The sequence below is a fragment of the Dendronephthya gigantea genome, unplaced genomic scaffold, assembly GCF_004324835.1.
Source record: "Dendronephthya gigantea isolate DGI-Jeju-01 unplaced genomic scaffold, DenGig_1.0 000093F, whole genome shotgun sequence".
Classification (NCBI taxonomy): domain Eukaryota; kingdom Metazoa; phylum Cnidaria; class Anthozoa; order Malacalcyonacea; family Nephtheidae; genus Dendronephthya; species Dendronephthya gigantea.
The window spans coordinates 133,815-152,164 of record NW_021163103.1 but is presented as its reverse complement, the minus strand read 5'-3'; the positions used below and the strand labels follow the sequence as shown (position 1 = coordinate 152,164).

Here is an 18,350-nt window from a genome sequence, read left to right as displayed (position 1 = left end):
GATGAGCATTTCGTCCATTTAAATTCTTGACAACAAATCTGTTGCACATGCAAAGTTCATTCAGATGGAAACACTGGAATTCAAACGTCTGAAAATGACGCAATACGTTACGTCAGAACAATCAGACTGACTGAAAAAGTTCAAAGTGTTTTCAAGTCGGTATCTATAAAGGTGAGTTTTGGCTTAAGATTTTCAATATTTCGAGAAAGAAATTTCTTAGATATTCAGTATCTTGCTACATCAGATAAAGGAGATAGGATGTGCTTTATTTCAAGAATAAATCTATAATATTTTTTTCAAAATTTGCAGTGAAAGAAAATTTTAAACCCCATTCACGTGTAGAGACAAATGACATTTATATGTGTTGTTTGAAATTTACATCTGCGATTCTCTTGAGAATTTTCTCCCAAGGGATTTCTAAAATAATTGAAATTACTTGGTCTTTATTAGATACATATTACAGTTTTATTGTGAATTTTCTATAATGAAACAAATTCAATTCAAATTCGGTTGCGAAAGTATATTTTCCCCAGGCTACCGGCTTTATGCCAATACGTATGAAATATTGATATAGAGTAATCTTTTTGAAATTTAATATCAATGATATTTTATTAAAAAGATCAAATTTAACATTGCCAGTGATTACGGTGGTGAATTTGGTTAAATATTTTTATTGTATTAAATTTCATGAAAAGGGAAGTTTGGATAATAATTAATAAGATTACTTGCTGTGTTTGTCTCCTCAGGGAACATGATTGTTCTCACAAGAGCCTCTTCATATTTGTTCCTATAGCTGTGGAATGGTTCCAAAATTACTGTTGCATGAGTTCTTGCAGTCACCATACAATATTTACAATACTAAATACCATATTTCTGAGGGTTGTTGTTTAAATAGTTGGGGTGGTAAGGACTTCATTCCTTACACTGGGCAAATACCATGTTGGTATTGCATTTAAATTTTAAGATTTTATCAAAGCAAAATGATACTAAAAATCCTGACAGTTAATGCTACTGTAAAAAATATGGCAATTCAAAATGAAAATTGACTGTACCCCACCTGTATACCAAGGTTTACAACAGTTTTCAAAATTAGAGTATTGGTGTAGGATTTCCATAAAAAATTGTGTGATCATTCTCCACTTGTTTCCAGTTACCTTAGCAATGGGTAAAGACGAGACTATACCAGAGGGAAATGCAGAGAAAGGTGCTAAAGTATTTAAACAGAAATGTTCTCAATGTCATACTGTGAATAAGGTGAGAGCCTGATTGTGAAAGATACACTTGTTACAGAACTAAAGGAACTTGCATTTAGCTGAGCATAGCTGATACAATATCACAAGATGCCTGATGCTTTTTTACAGGGTGGAGCACATAAAACTGGGCCAAATCTTTTTGGACTATTTGGACGTAAGACTGGTCAAGCACAAGGATTTTCATATACCCAAGCTAATCAGAATAAAGGAATTACTTGGAAGCGAGAAACATTGTGGATCTACTTAGCTGATCCTAAAAAGTATATTCCAGGTGAGGTTCTGTTGAAGAATGATGACATACTGCTGTGTGTAACATTTGAAAAGATATTTCTTGATCCCGTATAGTAACAGTTCATTATTTCTATTTAGGAACCAAAATGGTGTTTGCTGGCATTAAAAAAAAAGGAGAGCGTGCAGGTAAGATAATTTTATTTATCAGGTAAGATATATTTAGGAGGCACTCAGGTGATTGACCGGCTAGTGAGTGAGCCTCACTCTAAACAATAGACCTCTTTCATAATGATGTTAAACACTAAAATAGTGTACTACCATAATTTGATTGGTTCCACAGAACTATTGAGCCAATCAAACTTTGTGTAACATCAGACTGTGTTTGACATCATTATAAGGAAAGTCTGTTGAATGACAAAACTAACCTACCTTTTGGCAAATTTATGCAGTTTTTCTTTGTGTCAAAGCTGGTACATCTATATCAGCTGTTTTCTTACCTGTCAGTATTTTTCACTACTATAGTTATTGTAACCCTTTGCTGACTCAACTACAAACCTTTTTTTCCCAGATTTAATTGCATACTTGGAAAAAGAAACTACAAAAGATGTTAACTTCTGAAGGCCTATATTATTGGCAAAGTAAAAACATCCTTTTTTAAGCAAATATTTACGGTCCTAGAAATATTATTATTTCTATTGGCACAGGCATATGAACGAATGAAGTTTTACATTTCCTCTCCATTTAAGAAAAAACTGTTTTCTGTGTGTAATAAAAATTGCTTTAACTTTGCTGGCGAAATAAATTTAATATTAATAATGTTTGTTTAATCTTTATTGTACTTGTCCTAAAATGGTTCTTTGACTAGCACACAATTTGAATTTAAATATGTTTCGCTTTCAACAGAACAAAATATCATTATGGTAACATGCAATGTAACAAGGTTTGAAAATGATCAAAAGACACAACTGGATTGTTATTGACTTATTGCGTAGACATTTCAATTAATCTGTAGCTAAGTCTGAAGCATTTCAGGGCATATAATTCATAATCCCCATTTACCTTTAAAATATGTTCATAGCAAGGTAGAGAACATGTTGAAAAACAATACTTTAAAAGACTTTTATTATATTTGTCTAATCACTAAAATAAATCACCAATAATTAATTCAATATATAATTTCACAATCACCTATTTTAGCTCTGGAATGATATTTGGTTTTGTTATAATTAAACAGATCCTATAATTACAACTCTTGAAGTTATAAAGTAGACTTCTCTTCACAACAAATACCTTCTTCAAGCTGGGACTATTATAATCTATTAACATCTGGACTTTACATCATATTGGCTACTCCGGACCAACCTTAGAAAAGCAAAGAAAGCTTAAGAAGAGGTGTTTGGCACTTAAAGATTGTTTACTATCCAAAAATTCGTACCTGTGACTGTACATTATTTCCAACCATAGATACAGGAGGATATTCACCATGAACACCATTCATCTGCATGCCACTGATCATGACATCACTGTGTCGGGATGGACTCATCATCTGACCTTGTGACACCTGAATCATAGTGGGTGTGGCCTGGCTCATGTGACCATAACCTATGTAATATTAAAATGTCATGATCACCTGTCTATCTTGGCAAACAAAAAATTTGATTTATTGAGAAACAATCTCCCAAAAGCAAAATTAATATTATTACCTTGTTCACTTGGTGAGTTAGGATCACCAGGTGGCATGCTTTGTGCAGCCGCAGCTGCCTTTGCTGTGTACAAGCTTGCTTCTTCTTGTGCCTTGCCAATATTCTTCTTGTATCTAATTCTTTTGTTACCAAACCAATTTGAAACCTAAAGTGCATGAAATCACTTTGAAAAGACATAATACAAAAACCTTCACCAGCTTTTTAACAACTGAACACCAGATGTAACAAAAACAATGGAATTGCTAGTTGAAAATATGACTTTTGAAAATTCTTTTAGGTTTTATATTATACCTGTGAGACAGTGATATTACATTTCCTTGCAAGCTCCTCCTTAGCTTCTTCGCTCGGGTATGGGTTACTCAAGTGTGAATAGAAATATTCATTGAGAACCTCAGTTGCCTGTTTACTAAAATTCCTTCTTTTTCTCCTGAAAACCAAGTTTAATAATTCATACTTAATGAAAGCAAGAAACAGGGAAGAATCAGTCTTGTATGGAGGGACTATTAAAAGAAACATATATAGCAGGCATAACAGAGCATGTATGTTTATATGTATGAGTTGGGGGCTAGAAAATTTTCATCAAACTTAGATTATACATATTTTCCAAATAGAAAGTATCCTTACCTTGCATCAAGAAAACGAGACCTCAAAATCATGACTGCTTCACACGTGCTTTGTTTCAGTTGCATTTGAATTGCACTGAACTTTCGATGAATAATATTCACCATCCTGTCAATTTCTTTTGGAGTTATGGGTCTAGCACGTGACTGCTCTCTCAACAGATTCATAACATGTGTCGTAAACTCATGACATGCCTAAAAAACAAGTACATCAGACAAGTAATGTGTTATGATTACCACTTGTTAGCGCTATGGTGCTGGCTGAATCTAGTTACTTGAACATTGAATAATACCTTTATAGATATTATTAGAATATGATGCAATGATTTTTGACTTTAAATAACCATCTTACTTGTTCATATTTTTCCAACTCTGTGTGATATATTTGTCGTATTTGAGCAAGTTTTGCACGGTACTCAGAGTGTTCTATCTGGTTGTCATGAACACCAGCAGCAGCCGCGGCGGCAGCAGCACTTCCGCCTCCCTTCTCTGGTCCAGCTACACCCTCGGCCAAGAGCATGTTATCAAGGCGCATAAGTTGTGGGTCTGGGGGCTCCTCTTCTTGGGCACCACGGATGCTTAGAACTGAAAAATAGTTTCCCATAATGTGAAACCTTTATTTATATGAAATTTACTTGTTTGCAATCTATTAATTAACTAATCCCTCAGTTTCTGCATCAGGCCGTGACCAGAGGTTGAAATATAAACATGGCTGCAGTAAAAAAGGTTAAAGATTACCAAAAAAATACCTACATGCTTACCTAAGCAAAATCTAATCAAATCTATGTCAAATTTGCTGGTTATATGTGTCTATTTCATATGGGAAGAGCTTGCTTACAACTAGAAAGCTCTTATAAAACTTGTTATATGTGGTTGCATACAGCCACACATTCCCTCTATTTTGAAGGGGCTAGAATAGATGCACTTCAATGGTTTTGGAAAGGAAAATATCAACCAACCTCATACACAAAAATTCAAAAGGCTTATGCATTAAAAAACACCAATAAATTCTTTATTCTTATTTGTTATATGAACTCAAGAATATATTGATAGAATATTAGGATTTTGGAAATCTCTTTGTGGTAAGATGTTTCATTTTAGAAAATTTATGCATAATCTATGCCAAAGCACCATGCAAGCAATATCCGTCGAGGTATGATTTATAATTCTTTAGAGATTCGAAACTTCTGTTCGAAACAATTTCAATTATTTTTTCACACTGTCAAAGAAAGTGCAAAACTCGATTGTTGAGTGTTTTTAGATAAACCTGTAGTCATCTATCATAAGGTCATTGTTCGCCTGTCGTATCTCGTTTATGCTAAGACAAAGGCTGTGATATTGACTCTAAAATACATAAAGAACACTTAGATTTGTGGTTAGCGATTAGACACAAGACGAACCGGTTACATTTGTTTAAAAAGTACATGTCACACAGAAGATTTTGTATACAATTTTCAATCAAATGCATAAACTAAACACCTCCCCCTTACGAAAAATAAGCGTTCTTTGAAGCTAAACGTAGAGCGCTACAGCGTCCCAATGGCCTGTTAGGTGTCATGTTATTTTTGACAATAATTATCGGAAAACATAATTACAACCTAGGCGACTTATAATCATCATTTATTGTCATTTAACGTCCGCGTTGAGCGTCTACATTTTGAGTTGGAAGTCAATATCGCTTCTAGACGTTGATAGAAAGGCTTTTCAACAGTTTGGAGAGCTTATATGACATACGGAACTCCATATATAAAGATGTGTTTGGTCGCGCTATTCACACGACTCCGCAAACAAGGTCGACAACTACACACGTTTAAAGCAAAATTCTCAAGAGAATGAAGTGTTCAATTCTTACCTGTTTTCTCTTTTATTTCACAAAGGACGCTAAATAAAGCTGGCTTCATTCTGTGACAATTCAAGGAGTGCTTTCTACATAAGACAGAAAATGATGTGTTAGACATTCGGTGCCGAAGCAAAGGTGTTCGAAATATATTCGAAGGGAACGAAATGCTACTTTGTGTTTTGTTATTTTCGTTCTAATTAATTTCGGAACAATTTGGGCATAAAAAGTCTCTAGGAAGAGTATAGAGTTTACCTTGACTGTGCTTCGTCCAAAGATTGGTCCGTGATATTCATTATTTGTTGAAGGACATCTCCTATATCTTGCTTTCGTCCATCCAAGCCTTCAGCTACGGCAAGCGATTCAACAAGCGAAGCATTCGGTTGTTGTTGCTGTTGTTGTTGCGGTGTTTGCCCGGCATTTTGTAACATATTAGCAATATTTAGACCAGGTGAATTTGCAACACTGGTAGCTTGTTGCATTTTATTCCTTCGAATGTTCGATTTATGTGTTATTTACTAGAATACACGCGGTTGCAAATTTAATGGCGCCCGAGCGCCGGGCCGTAAAACCCTTCGGTTGACTCTACTCGATCCTTTAATCTTCTTTTAACAGCTTTACACGGGCAACCAGCGTATACAATTTCCCGTAAATTGTTTTCAAACTGTGTGAAATCAAAACTATATGCTCTATTGCCCGCTTAATTCGGACACGCCACTCAAAACCACGAACACTGAGTTCTTGTCAATTTCTGTCTATAAGTCATCGATGAATGACAGGTGAACAATGTAGTGACGTCACGTGTTTTGATCGGCGATAATTTTGTGATATAACAGCTCTTTGTACTCTAAATTAACCGTTTATTTTGACGGGCAGCCGTAAAGAGTACACTACATTACTTTTAAGAGTTTTCAGTGCATATTCACGAAAACTATCAGGTGAAAATGGCTGATTTTAGCATAAGGCAGGTGCATAACGCGCGGTGCTATCTCTATAGAGACGCATATTTTACAATAATATTTGCCTACTCCTCATTGAAAGGAAGTTAAATTAAACGAAATGCATCCATAGCAGAGCTATTGTATTTTTTAAAGAAAAACTGGTGAAAATTAGAGTGACTTCTGAAAGTTAAGCACAGTTTTTGCTATAGTTTAATCACTTGTTTATTGATCAAGTGACCATTTCATTAAATTTTTGTAATTTGATACATGTTTACTCATTAAAATTCCTACATTTCAACAGCTCGGTAAAAGCTTTGCCGTAAGTTAAATTGATTGTTAAATCTTTACACTATATATCGTGATTCCGATGCTGTAGAAATGGCAGGTATTATAGTAAGAACTAGACGAGTGGCTGTCGTTGTATATCTCACCGGTTGTCAGATTTGACATGTTCTACCTGAGATGCGTGTCGCAACAAGAAAAGCCTGAAAAACAAACAAGCAGAGAATGGAGGAGCAGTTTCTAATTGCTATGTTGCCCGTTACCAGCGAGGGCAAGTGTGGTAGATGCCCTATCAACATCGCAATTAGAAATTTAGACAAAAATATTTGGATAGATATCTGTGTGTTTTGTAGACGCATAAAAGACAAAAATGCAGCTTGAAACTAAAGCACCTTAAAACTGAATAGGAAATTGCTGGTAATCCAGTTCTGTTGGTCAAAAGGCAATAAGTGTTTAGAACATAAAACTTACTCCTAACATAAATTATTGAGGGTACACCCCGCCACTCTTCACCCATTCTCGAGACGTTACGTTTTTGGGTATAATTTATGTTTCTACCTCTGTTCTACTAAAAAACACCATCAAGGATACCATATCAGCAGTGGTCAATGAAACGTGACTATTTCCAGGCAACGTGCAGGCCAGGTCGCATAGTTTTATTTAAATTTAGGAAATGAAACAAAGTTCAGGTATATCATTCTCAATAATTGCATTGTGATGAATAATTAATATCTATCTTTGCGAAGACGACGTAGAGTTGTGCTTTCGTAGACGCAAAGACTGAGTAGACACGGATCGTCGGTCTTGTACTTCAACATGTCAAAAACACCCGGCTAAAATCAGTGGGGAACAAAATATAAACAGAAAAAACATCATGGAAATGCTACGATCGTTATCTCTGTGGTCCAATTACAACTTATCGTGCTTATTTTGTTTTATTGTACTCGTATTGAATACCTGTCCGCTTGTTTATAGCGGCAAGAACTCAACAGGCAAGTACGAACAACAATAACGTCAAAGTTATCTAACTGCACTGTGGATAATGTTATATTTATATTTCAATTTACATGCGATAATTTAGAAGCCGCTAGAAATTTCCGCATTCGACCTTGCACAAATATTGTAGCGATTAAATATATTTGCAGCTGCAATAGTTAATATATTCGCTGATCTTTGCTTTAGATTTATATTGTTAAATCTATCTTGTGGATAATATAGGTAAAGGTTAAAGTCTTTGGTTCTTTGGAATAACAAATTGTCCTTTATGTTATTATAGCGTTTTGGCGATTTTTTTGTTGCTATTTGCTTATGCATAAAGTCAAATCAAACATAAACTGTGGTAAATGGTAGTTTACACGGAATATCACAGGGAATTCGTATAGGTTATGAAATGTATATATTAAATGGCGTTTTTTATGGTTATTCGATTGGCTCCAATTATTTACTACAGTTCCGATTGTCGCGAATTCTTCAATTAATCCAATTGCGATTTGTAACCGCCAGCAAAGGTCGAGATTTATTCTAATTGATATTAATAAAAATCTAAAATGTTACATAATTTACAATATTTATTAATAAACGTTGTGATTGGCAACATTTTATAAAACTGTCAAAGCCATTTGTATCATCAATTTTTGGTGTGAAGAATTTGTTGTAATAATTTAGGTAACGTTTGTAAACATTCAGGATGAGTGTTTATATGTGCGTGTCATTCACAAAGTCGCAGTATTTGTTTAGTTTTCACTAATGTTCCCATAGGAGTCGTGATGTCGTGAATTACCAGTCAAAATGTCCCCTTCTAGCTTCCTTTTAAAGTTGATAAATTAATGTTTCCTGTTATAACTTATATCATATTCCATTGTGTTGGCTCTGGATTAGAGTTGACCGTATGTAAATTTGTTTGGAAGAGATTTACAAGGTCAATATTAATAGCTAGGTTAAAAAAGGAACTCCTCTGTCTCTTGCAATCAACAAAGGCACCACCAGTCAATTTATTTGGAGATTTCTAAACCCATCTGAGTACTCATAGCCCAAGGCATGTAACCTTATTAAAATAAGCATTACTATTTTTTGTAGTATCCGAATGTCATTGTAACTCTTCAATAACTGGTTGTAACTGTACAGAGGGCACAAATAACTGTACAACTGGATTTGATTTTGTGAATGGAACTTGCGTCAAGTGTGTTTGCAATTCTACAAAAATGCAAACCGACTGTAATTGTTCGTCTGGATCTGAGCCAGAAAACAAGCTCACATGCCTCCCAGGACAATTTTTGTCAACTTCAAGTCACAAATGTGAAAACTGTAGTTGTAATGTACATACAAGTTTGAACAATAATTGCAGCAACAAAACAGGGCAATGTGCTTGCCAGGAACATGTCACAGGGCAACATTGCAGAGCTTGTGCTACAAATTTTACAGCAAATTATACAAATTCTGGAGAACTTTTCAATTGCCTTAAACCATGCCAGAAGGGTTTCAAAAAAGCAGCAAGAAATGAATGTGTCAAAGAAAACTCCACAATTTCAATGTCTTCCACAAATGTATTGATTTCCAGCTCTTATGATATACCAATACCACCAACAGATAAAATGTTGAATTCCAGAATAACAAGTACAACAGTGTTAACCATTATGTCAACTAGCATACAATCAACCTGGAAGATACCATCAACTTATCTTGTTCCAGCTCTTAATTCATCACCACTAACCACACCTTTACCATCAAACACCAGATCATTAGCCACCAAAAAATTGACAAATTTGCAAATACTATCATCAACAGCTAAGACTTCATCACTATCATTAATTCCTTCACTGTCATCATCATCAACATTATCACCATCAGTGTTATCATCAGCATCAATACCATCCTCACCAGCAGTGAATCCACCACTAGTTACAACCAAAACTCCCAGAACAAGAACAGACAAAGTCCCAACCACTGGTCATGAACCTACCAAACCAAGAACACAAACAGACATATCATCAAGTGAAAAACCAACAACTCAAGTACACCATACAAAAATGCCTGCTAAAGGTGCGTAAAATTTGATGAATGAACGGGAAATAGATAAAAATCATTAATCGAAGAAGCTGATCAATTAACAGTAGTGCTAATTAGACTCCTTAGGAAAACGTTTTAGAACTAACAGCATATGTACAATAGGGTCTAAACAGCAATCTAATGTCCGAATGCGATTTCGTTTTTTATCTTACATTAAAAGATTCCTACAATGTGCATGAACGGACTTGACCTCTTTTTTTAAATGTTTTTTCCAGACGATGGTCCGGACGTTGTGGTGATAGTCCTTACCTGTGTTGGTGTGATTGTAATCCTCGCTGTGGCAATTGCAGTCGGATGCTGGTGTCTACGTTCAAAACGGAAGCCATCTACCCCATTTTGGACTGTAGAGTTATCTAACACAAGAAACAACGAAGAATCAGACTTTGCATTGTTAGATCCGGTGACAGATGAACCACATAAGAAGCCTAACGACACAAACGAAGCTGATGCTACCATCACTGAACATGCAAGATATTATGCTTACATTTAGGGCGAAGAACAATGTCCGAGTATCAGTTGCATGCAAAATATTCAAAATGTTCATATTTGTGTTGTGCCATTCAACTGAAAACGTTGAACAAAGTTGTTTGTTTGGAGGGTGATGAATGTTGGAGACCCGCGCTCTCGTCTGGATCACAGCTTGACTGTAAAGCCCGTTATGGCAAATCATTGACATTTTTATCCTAGAGTGAAAAAATTTTTAACGTTATAAGTAATTGCGAACTACTGAACTATTTATTCACGGTGTGTATGTAACTGTAGACATTGTTTGTTAAATCTTCCAAAAAATATTCTAATTGCGTTTATTTACCTGCCAACGTCTGTTCACATGTTTCAATTTTGTTGGATCAAATCACTTCTGCATGATGGGCGTTTTATAGTCTGTCGAATTGCAATTTATAGGGCAGCAAATCAACAATAACAAACTGAATGATATTGTGCTGCACCATATGAAAATGGTTGTTATCAAGTTGTTTTTACTTATCTGGAGCAACTTGTACATTTTACTCGCATATAGGACAGTGCTCACGTCAACCCAACTATAATCCTTTATTGTCCACTTGTCTAACAAGTCTGAATGATCTAAATCATATTTAGTATCTCATGCTCTAAGATCGACTAAGGTTCATTATAATGATTATATGTATCAGAATAAGAAACGATGGTTTAATAATGTTTTCTCTACTTGTGGCTGTTTATATACTCCTCGATAAGTTCCTCCAAAATTGACATGGGTATTGCACTCTCCAGCAAGACAGCATCGTGGAACTCCCTTAAATCAAACTTGTCACCTGAAAATATTTTTTTTACAAAAACAAATGGCTTAGAACCTTATAGTAAAAGTCAGTCTGCGTGCATGTTAAACTTTGATGGCATTTGAAACAGCATTTTTTCAAAAAGTTGCGAGAGTTTTCTATTACCAAGTTTACTTTCAGCGTTTTCCCGGAGTTTTACGATCTTCATTTCACCAATCTTGTAACTGCATGCCTAGAAAACGTTTGGTTTGGTTTATTACAATGAAATAATTAGAAAGCAACAGCAAAGGCAGCGTTGAACGTTCGGTGGATTTTCGTATTTGGTAAAACTGATGCCATCACGATAGCTAAAAGCTAACCTGACCAGGCCAAGTAATGTAACGGTCAATCTCCGCTTGAATCTCGTGATCAGGCAATCCCGCGTTCTTAGCCATGTAATCAACTGCCTCTTGGCGAGTCCAACTAAAGATTAAAAATATCAGGTTATATCACAGCTCATTCTGTTCGTACTCAAGTGGACGAGTTCATTTCTGTATATAGCATTTATCTCAATTTATCTCTTGCATTTCCGCATATCAAGGCGCTGTTACACTATATGCAATTACATTGAAAGGGAATTTTAGAACCGAAAACCATCACCAACCCTTTCATGTGCATCCCAGTATCCACAACGCAACGACAAGCACGGAACATTTCCGCTGAGAGCCTTCCAAACCTACACAAATTGAAATAGTATTAAATAGTTGTGCAATGAGCTAATGTTTTAACAAAATATAAACTTATATAGACATATATAAATTTATAGGCATATATTTAATAAACTATAGACATAGAATAAACTCACAAATCGTAGGGGGTTTTATAAACTTTCATCTCTTCCCCAAGATATTCTGAGTACAGGCCCCAGCCCTAAAAGGCCAAGTAAAAGTGGTAAATTTAACCATCTATAATTTTTCAATTAAAGACAAGATTGGAAATTGACATGTGAGAATTCCAGTATGATTATATGGTAGTAGCAATGATCACTATACTGAACGTCCTTCGGAAGAACAGAGGAATTTTTAACAGAGAAAACTATTCAGTGTAGAACTTGCAATGAAATGCATGAGATAAAGAAAGGATTCGTCTTGCATTTCCAGAGTCACGTAGGCGAATGTCGTGGGATATCACACTAAACAATACAATCACAACATGTTTAGACCACGACTAACCTCCATATAGGCTCCATATAAAGCAAATCTTGAAGGAACTTCATAATAATGTCGATCTTCAACATATCTTCTGAAAGCTGGGAGATCTGTCTGCTCTATGCCAAGGCTGCCCTGATAGATAAAAAAATACATGATAAAGGTTTTTAAAGACTGTGGCACAGTACAGGAGATGATCTCACGAACCTGGTGATGATGTCCTGGAACAGCCTCATGAAGACACAAGGAAGGACAGTTGTAGGTTGGCCTTGAAGACAAATTTACATGTGTTGGAAATAAACACTTTTCACAGGAAAATGAACCCGCAGATACCACAACCTACTTCTTTTCAAACTGATAGGTATTGATGTAAAATATTCCAGGTCGTCCTTCTAAAGATCCAGCATTATAAAAGGCTCCAGGTGCAGTTATTGCGACTTCAGGGGGCATCTCTTTAATCCTGAAAAACATAAATGAAACAAACCAATTGACCCAACCAGTCTACAAACATACTGATGAAGAATAGCTCTTATAAACTAGTAATTAGTACTCCACAATTAGTCAGCTTACTCATATTTCATTTTTGGCAAAGTTTTGAAGTACGTCGGCATAAGCTTGTCTATTTCTGCACAAGTGTTGTTGTAAAGCGCCATAAACTCATCCTAAAAGATTAAAAACACTCAATTGCAATGACTTTAGAGTCATTTTGTTTCAACGGTTTCGTAAACCCTAAGCTAGAAAACGTTTTCGAATAAAATCGAGTGTTACTTTTTATTTTCTTTGATTAGCAGAGGTGCCCCCAGACCGATATTTATTTACACACTTTTCACCTCGTTAGACTATTTACCATATAATTTCATAGTAACCATCAAATACTTACTTTGTTATCCATATAGAACTGAGAATCATTTTTCAAATGCTCCAAAAATTCTTCCAGTGTTCCTTCAAAACCAACCTGCTCCATCACCTAAGCAGGTAAGGAAACTCACTAGTACACAAGCGTATACTGGTACGCTGAAACTGGTCATAATATGGTAGGTATATAGACCACTATATTGATGAATATTTTTTACCACGTGCATTCTTCCTTTGATTCTTTCAACTTCATCCAAACCTGTTTGATGGACGTCGTCAGCTGACATGTCAGTACTGAGATGAAATTTCAATGCCTTTATAAATGAGAGCAGGCATTATCACCTCCATCCTCATAAATAATTTATATTAATCAAGGCCTTGACGAGATAATACATACCGCTTCATAAAACGGTATTCCTGAAGGCAAAGATATGCAAGCAATATCGTCACGGCAAGCTGGTATGTATTCCTAAATTACAAAAGAATACAATTTTTTTTGCTACTCGTGGTTCAATGTGAAATATTCGTAGCTTCACTTCAGTTATCGTCACGAAATTCTACAGAAGCAAACAGCATGAATTCCCGTGGAAAGCAAGTCAGCCTAAATCAAAGATTTAGACCTCCCTACATGAGATTTTTTATGCAGGCTATGTATGCCCATGTACATCTTTGAGTTCTGATGTAGGTTCGAGTTAACGAACAGAAAGACTTCCAGCAAAAAATATTCGTGGTGGACCTATAGTTAAACTATAGTAATTACGAAACAATTGTTTTCTGAAGAACCTGCAAACCTTCCAGGATATTCTAGTCTAAATAAACTCGCTTCGTTACAACGGTGTTTTATAACTTAACTCTTTTTTATTTTCCCTCCCACAGTACAGCTAGTACATTCAGTGACGCTATTGGTATTGTATAAACACATAAACAGTTTCGTGTTTTACCTTTTCAAGGTGTTCCTTAATTTTCGTGTAAGCCGGATAGAGTTCTTCATTAATTGCAGCCAGAGCTCTTTCCTGCAAAGAATTCCTACGTGTGGAAGATGAAAAAAGCAAAATTTACAAGACTTATACACTCAGTTACTAAACATTCATTAATTATATACAGGTTGATGCTCTGGTTTTGCAAATATTTCGAGAATAACGTGGGGAATAATTGTGAGTAATACGATTTTGGTCTAGGAACCTGGCCGCCCTCACTCGATTGCAGCCGGGTCCTCTATTTGACAGCAAGGTTTTCAAGTCAAACGATTTCTTGCAGACCGTCCTAATGAAGGCGGTCCTAGAACGTAAGGATGATCATAAAATTTCCATGACCATGGGTTCGGAGATGTATTTCGGTGTAGATCAGTATTGAAAGTCTTTTTTGAAACTACCTTTTCTTCTCAGTTATACAGTCTGAAATGTCTTTGAAAGGCTCATAGAATGCAGATTGTTTGGCTGGTGTTTCAATGATTGTTTTAAACTGATCTGGTACTTTTTCCTAGAAAAAAACCACTGAGCAATAATTCCTTTATTTTACCTCGTGCAAAAGTAGAATATATTGTATTAATCCTAGCCACTGATCCTAGCACATGCAGGGTACTTGCATTAGAAGTATATGTGCAATAGATTGTACAGAGTAGGTACATCACAAAAGAGTACTAAGCCCATCTTTCGACATACGCATATGGTTTGAAAACAATTGACCTCAGGGTAAAACACAAATGAGAAAAAGTTTTTGTTTAATTGTAAAATATTTAATTGCAATTGTTCTAATAGGCTAAATTTACTTGCACAGCACATGCAATCATACATACACCATTAATGGCTTCAATGTTGCAAACATAAAGTGTTAATAATCAATTAGTTTTTAGAAACAAATTCATTTTCACATCAGAATTACCATTGAAATTTTGGCATTCACATAACCAGTCTCTGCACCCTTTTTTAAAAGTTCAATAATTTGCTCAGCCTAGAATAATACAGAATAATTATAAACATAATTCAATGCATGGTAATTGGTAACTCTTACTTTTTAGTAAGCTTGCGCCATTAGTAATTCTAAAGATGCAGGAAGTGCAACTAGGATTGAACATAATGAAGTTTTTTTTGACGTTCTCTGGTTGTGAATACTTATTAATGCAAGCTTTCAGCTTTGCAGCCCTCAACAGGTAGTTAAAAATTACAATGATTGGCGAAAAATACCTATGGTTTACAGTTACAAAAACGCCTACACCTAGAATCACAATAACAATATGACAAAAATAAAAATTAAAGTTCACAGGTCTATATGTGGCTATATAATTACATAAATTGTTCTATTTCTTCAATATAAACCGGTATTGATGGGGTAGATGCTTGGCATTAATGTCAGCGTTTAAGTAGTAATTGCTGTGTGCCTTGAACATTATTAGATCGCCACTAGACTTGTGGCACAACACTTGAATCATCACAACATTGCAAAAATTAAATGAAAGAAATTAAAACTTACTTAAGTAAATTAGCTTGTAGGTACACAATGTAAGTATTAATAGTATGTGGTGTACCTATAAGCTAGCTAATTTACTTATTTGATACATATCAGCATGCAAACATACAAGAATATAATAAAACTTACTTGTTTGGAGAACTTGTGATAACGATGGAGAATCTTTTCACAATCATCATCAGTTTCGTTCTTCATCCAGGACACAGTTTTACGAAAGTCCACCTGTGGTCCCTCCAGTCCGCTGATTGGAAAGAGGTAACTAAATAATTTTATAAAATATTAAAAACTATTGATAGCTGCCATTTTCGTTGGGCTTGTTTTGGAGAATTCAAACCATGATGATACGTTTCTAATATTTCTAATTCTGTGCTCATACCATTTAAACTTCATACCATCAATGTATGTTGTCAACTCAAGATGCAACAGTTCATAATTGAGCTTGTTATCCTATATGATAAGAACCAAATTGTGACAATAAAGATTGTTGCAGTTTAAAGGTGACAATAAATACATTGCCCAATTGACTGCAAGAGTTAAATAAAATGTGATTCATAGCTATATTTATGAGTTTATATGAGAGCTATATGAGTTTAAACAATATTTTGAATGCAAGCACCCATTCAAACAGGCAATAATTTTTTATCACTATCATTCCATGGCAAATGTAACAAATGTTTTAATTAATGCCCATTACAGTGTAAAAAGCATAATTATACCTTGCTTAGTTTCTCAACATCAAGTTTTTCCAGTTCAGCAATAAAGTTTTTGGCACCTTGCTATGAATTAAAACCAGTGATAGTTACAAATTACAATAGCTGATTGCATACATTAATTGGTAGAACTAGTGCATTGATTTTACAACAAACAAAGGGAGCAAGTTGACATTAGATTTAAACAACTTGGAGTATATCACGTGAAATAAACGCAATATGCGCGGAGATCGACTAGTCCTTTAAAGGGTCATCTTTGAGGATGATGGGTACAAATATAATTACTGTTGTAGCTGCTTTTTTACAAAACCTTATCATTCATTTCTTCTGCAGAACCATCCTTACCATAAATATAATTTCCTAATAAACCTTTTAAGACAAAAAACTGAGATCAAGAAGTTTTAAGATCGTTGCAAACTCGGAACGTTGGAAATCGTCAAAGCACTTACTAATCTCTTGGCATAAGCCGCTAAGCTCAAATCATCGAGTTCCCCATCACGTTTATGATCACCAACCATTGTTCCAAATTCGGGAGCTTCATCGAGCCTCCATTCCCAAAATCGTTTCAAAATTTTGTCTAATCTTCCGTCCATTGTTTGGTGATGTTGCTATACTTTTTATTCTTCTGCAAACTCTAGGAAAATCGCTTAAAACCGTTGTGAAATGACTCAAATGAGCGGGTTACTGGAAAAGTGAAATTCAACACTTGAGATGAAAATGTACATATGATTTAAATTTTGTGACACGAGCCATTGTTTTCTGGGATGCGAGCCAATCAGGTTTGCGTAATCTGAGAACTAAGTGATGATTGGTTACTGTATTGTTCCGTATTTCCGTAATATTTATTGTAACCTTTGAGCAATTCTCAGAGCGGCCAACGCCCGGTTTACACTATGAAAGAAAGGCTTTGATTTCTGTGACACTGCTTTGCGGCAACATTTTACAAAAATACTAAAGAACAGTTGCTATACCTCTCGTAAAGGACCTTTAAACCCTAGAATTTACGTGCATCGAGTGAAGTGCCAAAAATCCCAATTGATTTACCCTCACCTGCAGAAGGTTAGTTATAGAATACCTGTAGAAGGCTAATTATCAACTTACATATTTGTTCAAACCCCACAAGCCATCATGAATCAGCTTCTCCGATTTATTTATTTCCCCTTGTGGCCCACCGTTGCATTCCGTATTAGTCATTTTAGTGCTGTAGGTTCATTTAATGTTTTGCTGTAAGGTATTCCGTTATTCCGGTATTCTATTCTAGGTAAGCGCATTTTACCACCTCATAACGCCTCCTCCCAACAAGAATTGGTGTGAGATTAGGTTGACAATATTTATTTATTGACTTAAAAATACGACATACAGATTTTGACAACAACCATTTTTTTATCAAGTCTAATTAGAACCAGTTGACAGTTCCGGCAATTCTAAAACTTGGAAAATTCCGAATTTGGAGACTAAAATTTAGGGCAAGTTCATCTTTCGTCTTGTGTATTTCTCTTCGACTGCACTAAAACCATACCCTTTTTCATTGCATGAATTATTTTCTAAATAAGTACGATACTTCTACATTTTTCCGAAAAAATAAGACTATGTTTGTAGCTGAAATGCGTCGTTATTTAACATGATGAAAAAGGTCATTTTTTGTCAATCTTTGCTGTTAAGACGTGAGACGATAAAAAGTACACTTTTCGGTAGAAAAAGACAGATGAGAGGTATATTACCACTGTCATGTGATAAAACCATATTTTTTCAAGGCTAATCGTAATTTCAAATCTTAAACTCTTTCAACCTGATTTATCAAGAGCACCTGTGGCGGGCTATGCTTAATTCGCAATGCCAAAATAGAAATCCATTCTGCTGTATCTTATCGATTATTTTTTTGTCATTCTTTATGAGACTAATCGAAATTTTGTGATTATGATTAGTTATAAGAACTATAGTTT

General features: G+C 35.2%; 4 protein-coding genes across 4 annotated transcripts; 2 read left to right on the top strand and 2 right to left on the bottom strand.

Moving 5' to 3' along the window:
• The first annotated feature begins 87 nt into the window (after positions 1–87).
• On the top strand, positions 88–2,300 carry LOC114533630 (cytochrome c, testis-specific-like). The gene is made up of 5 exons (XM_028555200.1): positions 88–171; positions 1,151–1,254; positions 1,362–1,524; positions 1,623–1,670; positions 2,053–2,300. Exons 2-5 carry the CDS (start codon positions 1,162–1,164, stop codon positions 2,100–2,102), a joined length of 354 nt encoding a protein of 117 aa, XP_028411001.1. The 5' UTR covers positions 88–171; positions 1,151–1,161; the 3' UTR covers positions 2,103–2,300.
• Positions 2,301–2,371: 71 nt separating this feature from the next.
• LOC114533628 (pre-B-cell leukemia transcription factor 1-like) lies at positions 2,372–6,416 on the bottom strand. The gene is made up of 8 exons (XM_028555199.1): positions 5,900–6,416; positions 5,660–5,733; positions 4,160–4,392; positions 3,812–4,002; positions 3,479–3,614; positions 3,188–3,332; positions 2,920–3,086; positions 2,372–2,846 (listed from the first exon to the last, which is right to left on the bottom strand). The coding sequence occupies exons 1-8, from the start codon at positions 6,124–6,126 to the stop codon at positions 2,832–2,834; spliced, it is 1,188 nt and encodes a 395-aa protein (XP_028411000.1). The 5' UTR covers positions 6,127–6,416; the 3' UTR covers positions 2,372–2,831.
• A 1,116-nt stretch (positions 6,417–7,532) lies between these two features.
• On the top strand, positions 7,533–10,447 carry LOC114533633 (multiple epidermal growth factor-like domains protein 9). Its single transcript, XM_028555204.1, has 3 exons — positions 7,533–7,859; positions 8,944–9,906; positions 10,149–10,447. The coding sequence occupies exons 1-3, from the start codon at positions 7,742–7,744 to the stop codon at positions 10,421–10,423; spliced, it is 1,356 nt and encodes a 451-aa protein (XP_028411005.1). The 5' UTR covers positions 7,533–7,741; the 3' UTR covers positions 10,424–10,447.
• An 81-nt stretch (positions 10,448–10,528) lies between these two features.
• LOC114533632 lies at positions 10,529–17,112 on the bottom strand. Its single transcript, XM_028555202.1, has 20 exons — positions 16,857–17,112; positions 16,414–16,473; positions 16,074–16,144; positions 15,827–15,956; positions 15,113–15,181; positions 14,604–14,710; positions 14,173–14,257; positions 13,629–13,700; positions 13,450–13,545; positions 13,257–13,343; positions 12,947–13,038; positions 12,720–12,836; positions 12,584–12,644; positions 12,401–12,511; positions 12,034–12,098; positions 11,833–11,904; positions 11,549–11,651; positions 11,355–11,421; positions 10,745–11,225; positions 10,529–10,616 (listed from the first exon to the last, which is right to left on the bottom strand). The coding sequence occupies exons 1-19, from the start codon at positions 16,998–17,000 to the stop codon at positions 11,116–11,118; spliced, it is 1,719 nt and encodes a 572-aa protein (XP_028411003.1). The 5' UTR covers positions 17,001–17,112; the 3' UTR covers positions 10,529–10,616; positions 10,745–11,115.
• Positions 17,113–18,350: the final 1,238 nt, after the last annotated feature.

Excerpts from the sequence above, each read along its gene's own strand:
- LOC114533630 (XM_028555200.1), top strand. The coding sequence starts at position 1,162 with ATGGGTAAAGACGAGACTATACCAGAGGGAAATGCAGAGAAAGGTGCT. Across the intron at positions 1,525-1,622 it reads TCCTAAAAAGTATATTCCAG|GAACCAAAATGGTGTTTGCT; the intron begins GTGAGGTTCTGT and ends ATTTCTATTTAG. Across the intron at positions 1,671-2,052 it reads AAAAAAAGGAGAGCGTGCAG|ATTTAATTGCATACTTGGAA; the intron begins GTAAGATAATTT and ends TTTTTTTCCCAG.
- LOC114533632 (XM_028555202.1), bottom strand. The coding sequence starts at position 17,000 with ATGGACGGAAGATTAGACAAAATTTTGAAACGATTTTGGGAATGGAGG. Across the intron at positions 16,145-16,413 it reads ATGTTGAGAAACTAAGCAAG|GATAACAAGCTCAATTATGA; the intron begins GTATAATTATGC and ends CTTATCATATAG. Across the intron at positions 12,837-12,946 it reads TTGCCAAAAATGAAATATGA|GATTAAAGAGATGCCCCCTG; the intron begins GTAAGCTGACTA and ends TATGTTTTTCAG.
- LOC114533628 (XM_028555199.1), bottom strand. The coding sequence starts at position 6,126 with ATGCAACAAGCTACCAGTGTTGCAAATTCACCTGGTCTAAATATTGCT. Across the intron at positions 4,393-5,659 it reads TGAAATAAAAGAGAAAACAG|TTCTAAGCATCCGTGGTGCC; the intron begins GTAAGAATTGAA and ends ACTATTTTTCAG. Across the intron at positions 3,087-3,187 it reads TAACTCACCAAGTGAACAAG|GTTATGGTCACATGAGCCAG; the intron begins GTAATAATATTA and ends AATATTACATAG.
- LOC114533633 (XM_028555204.1), top strand. The coding sequence starts at position 7,742 with ATGGAAATGCTACGATCGTTATCTCTGTGGTCCAATTACAACTTATCG. Across the intron at positions 7,860-8,943 it reads TAGCGGCAAGAACTCAACAG|TATCCGAATGTCATTGTAAC; the intron begins GCAAGTACGAAC and ends TATTTTTTGTAG. Across the intron at positions 9,907-10,148 it reads TACAAAAATGCCTGCTAAAG|ACGATGGTCCGGACGTTGTG; the intron begins GTGCGTAAAATT and ends TGTTTTTTCCAG.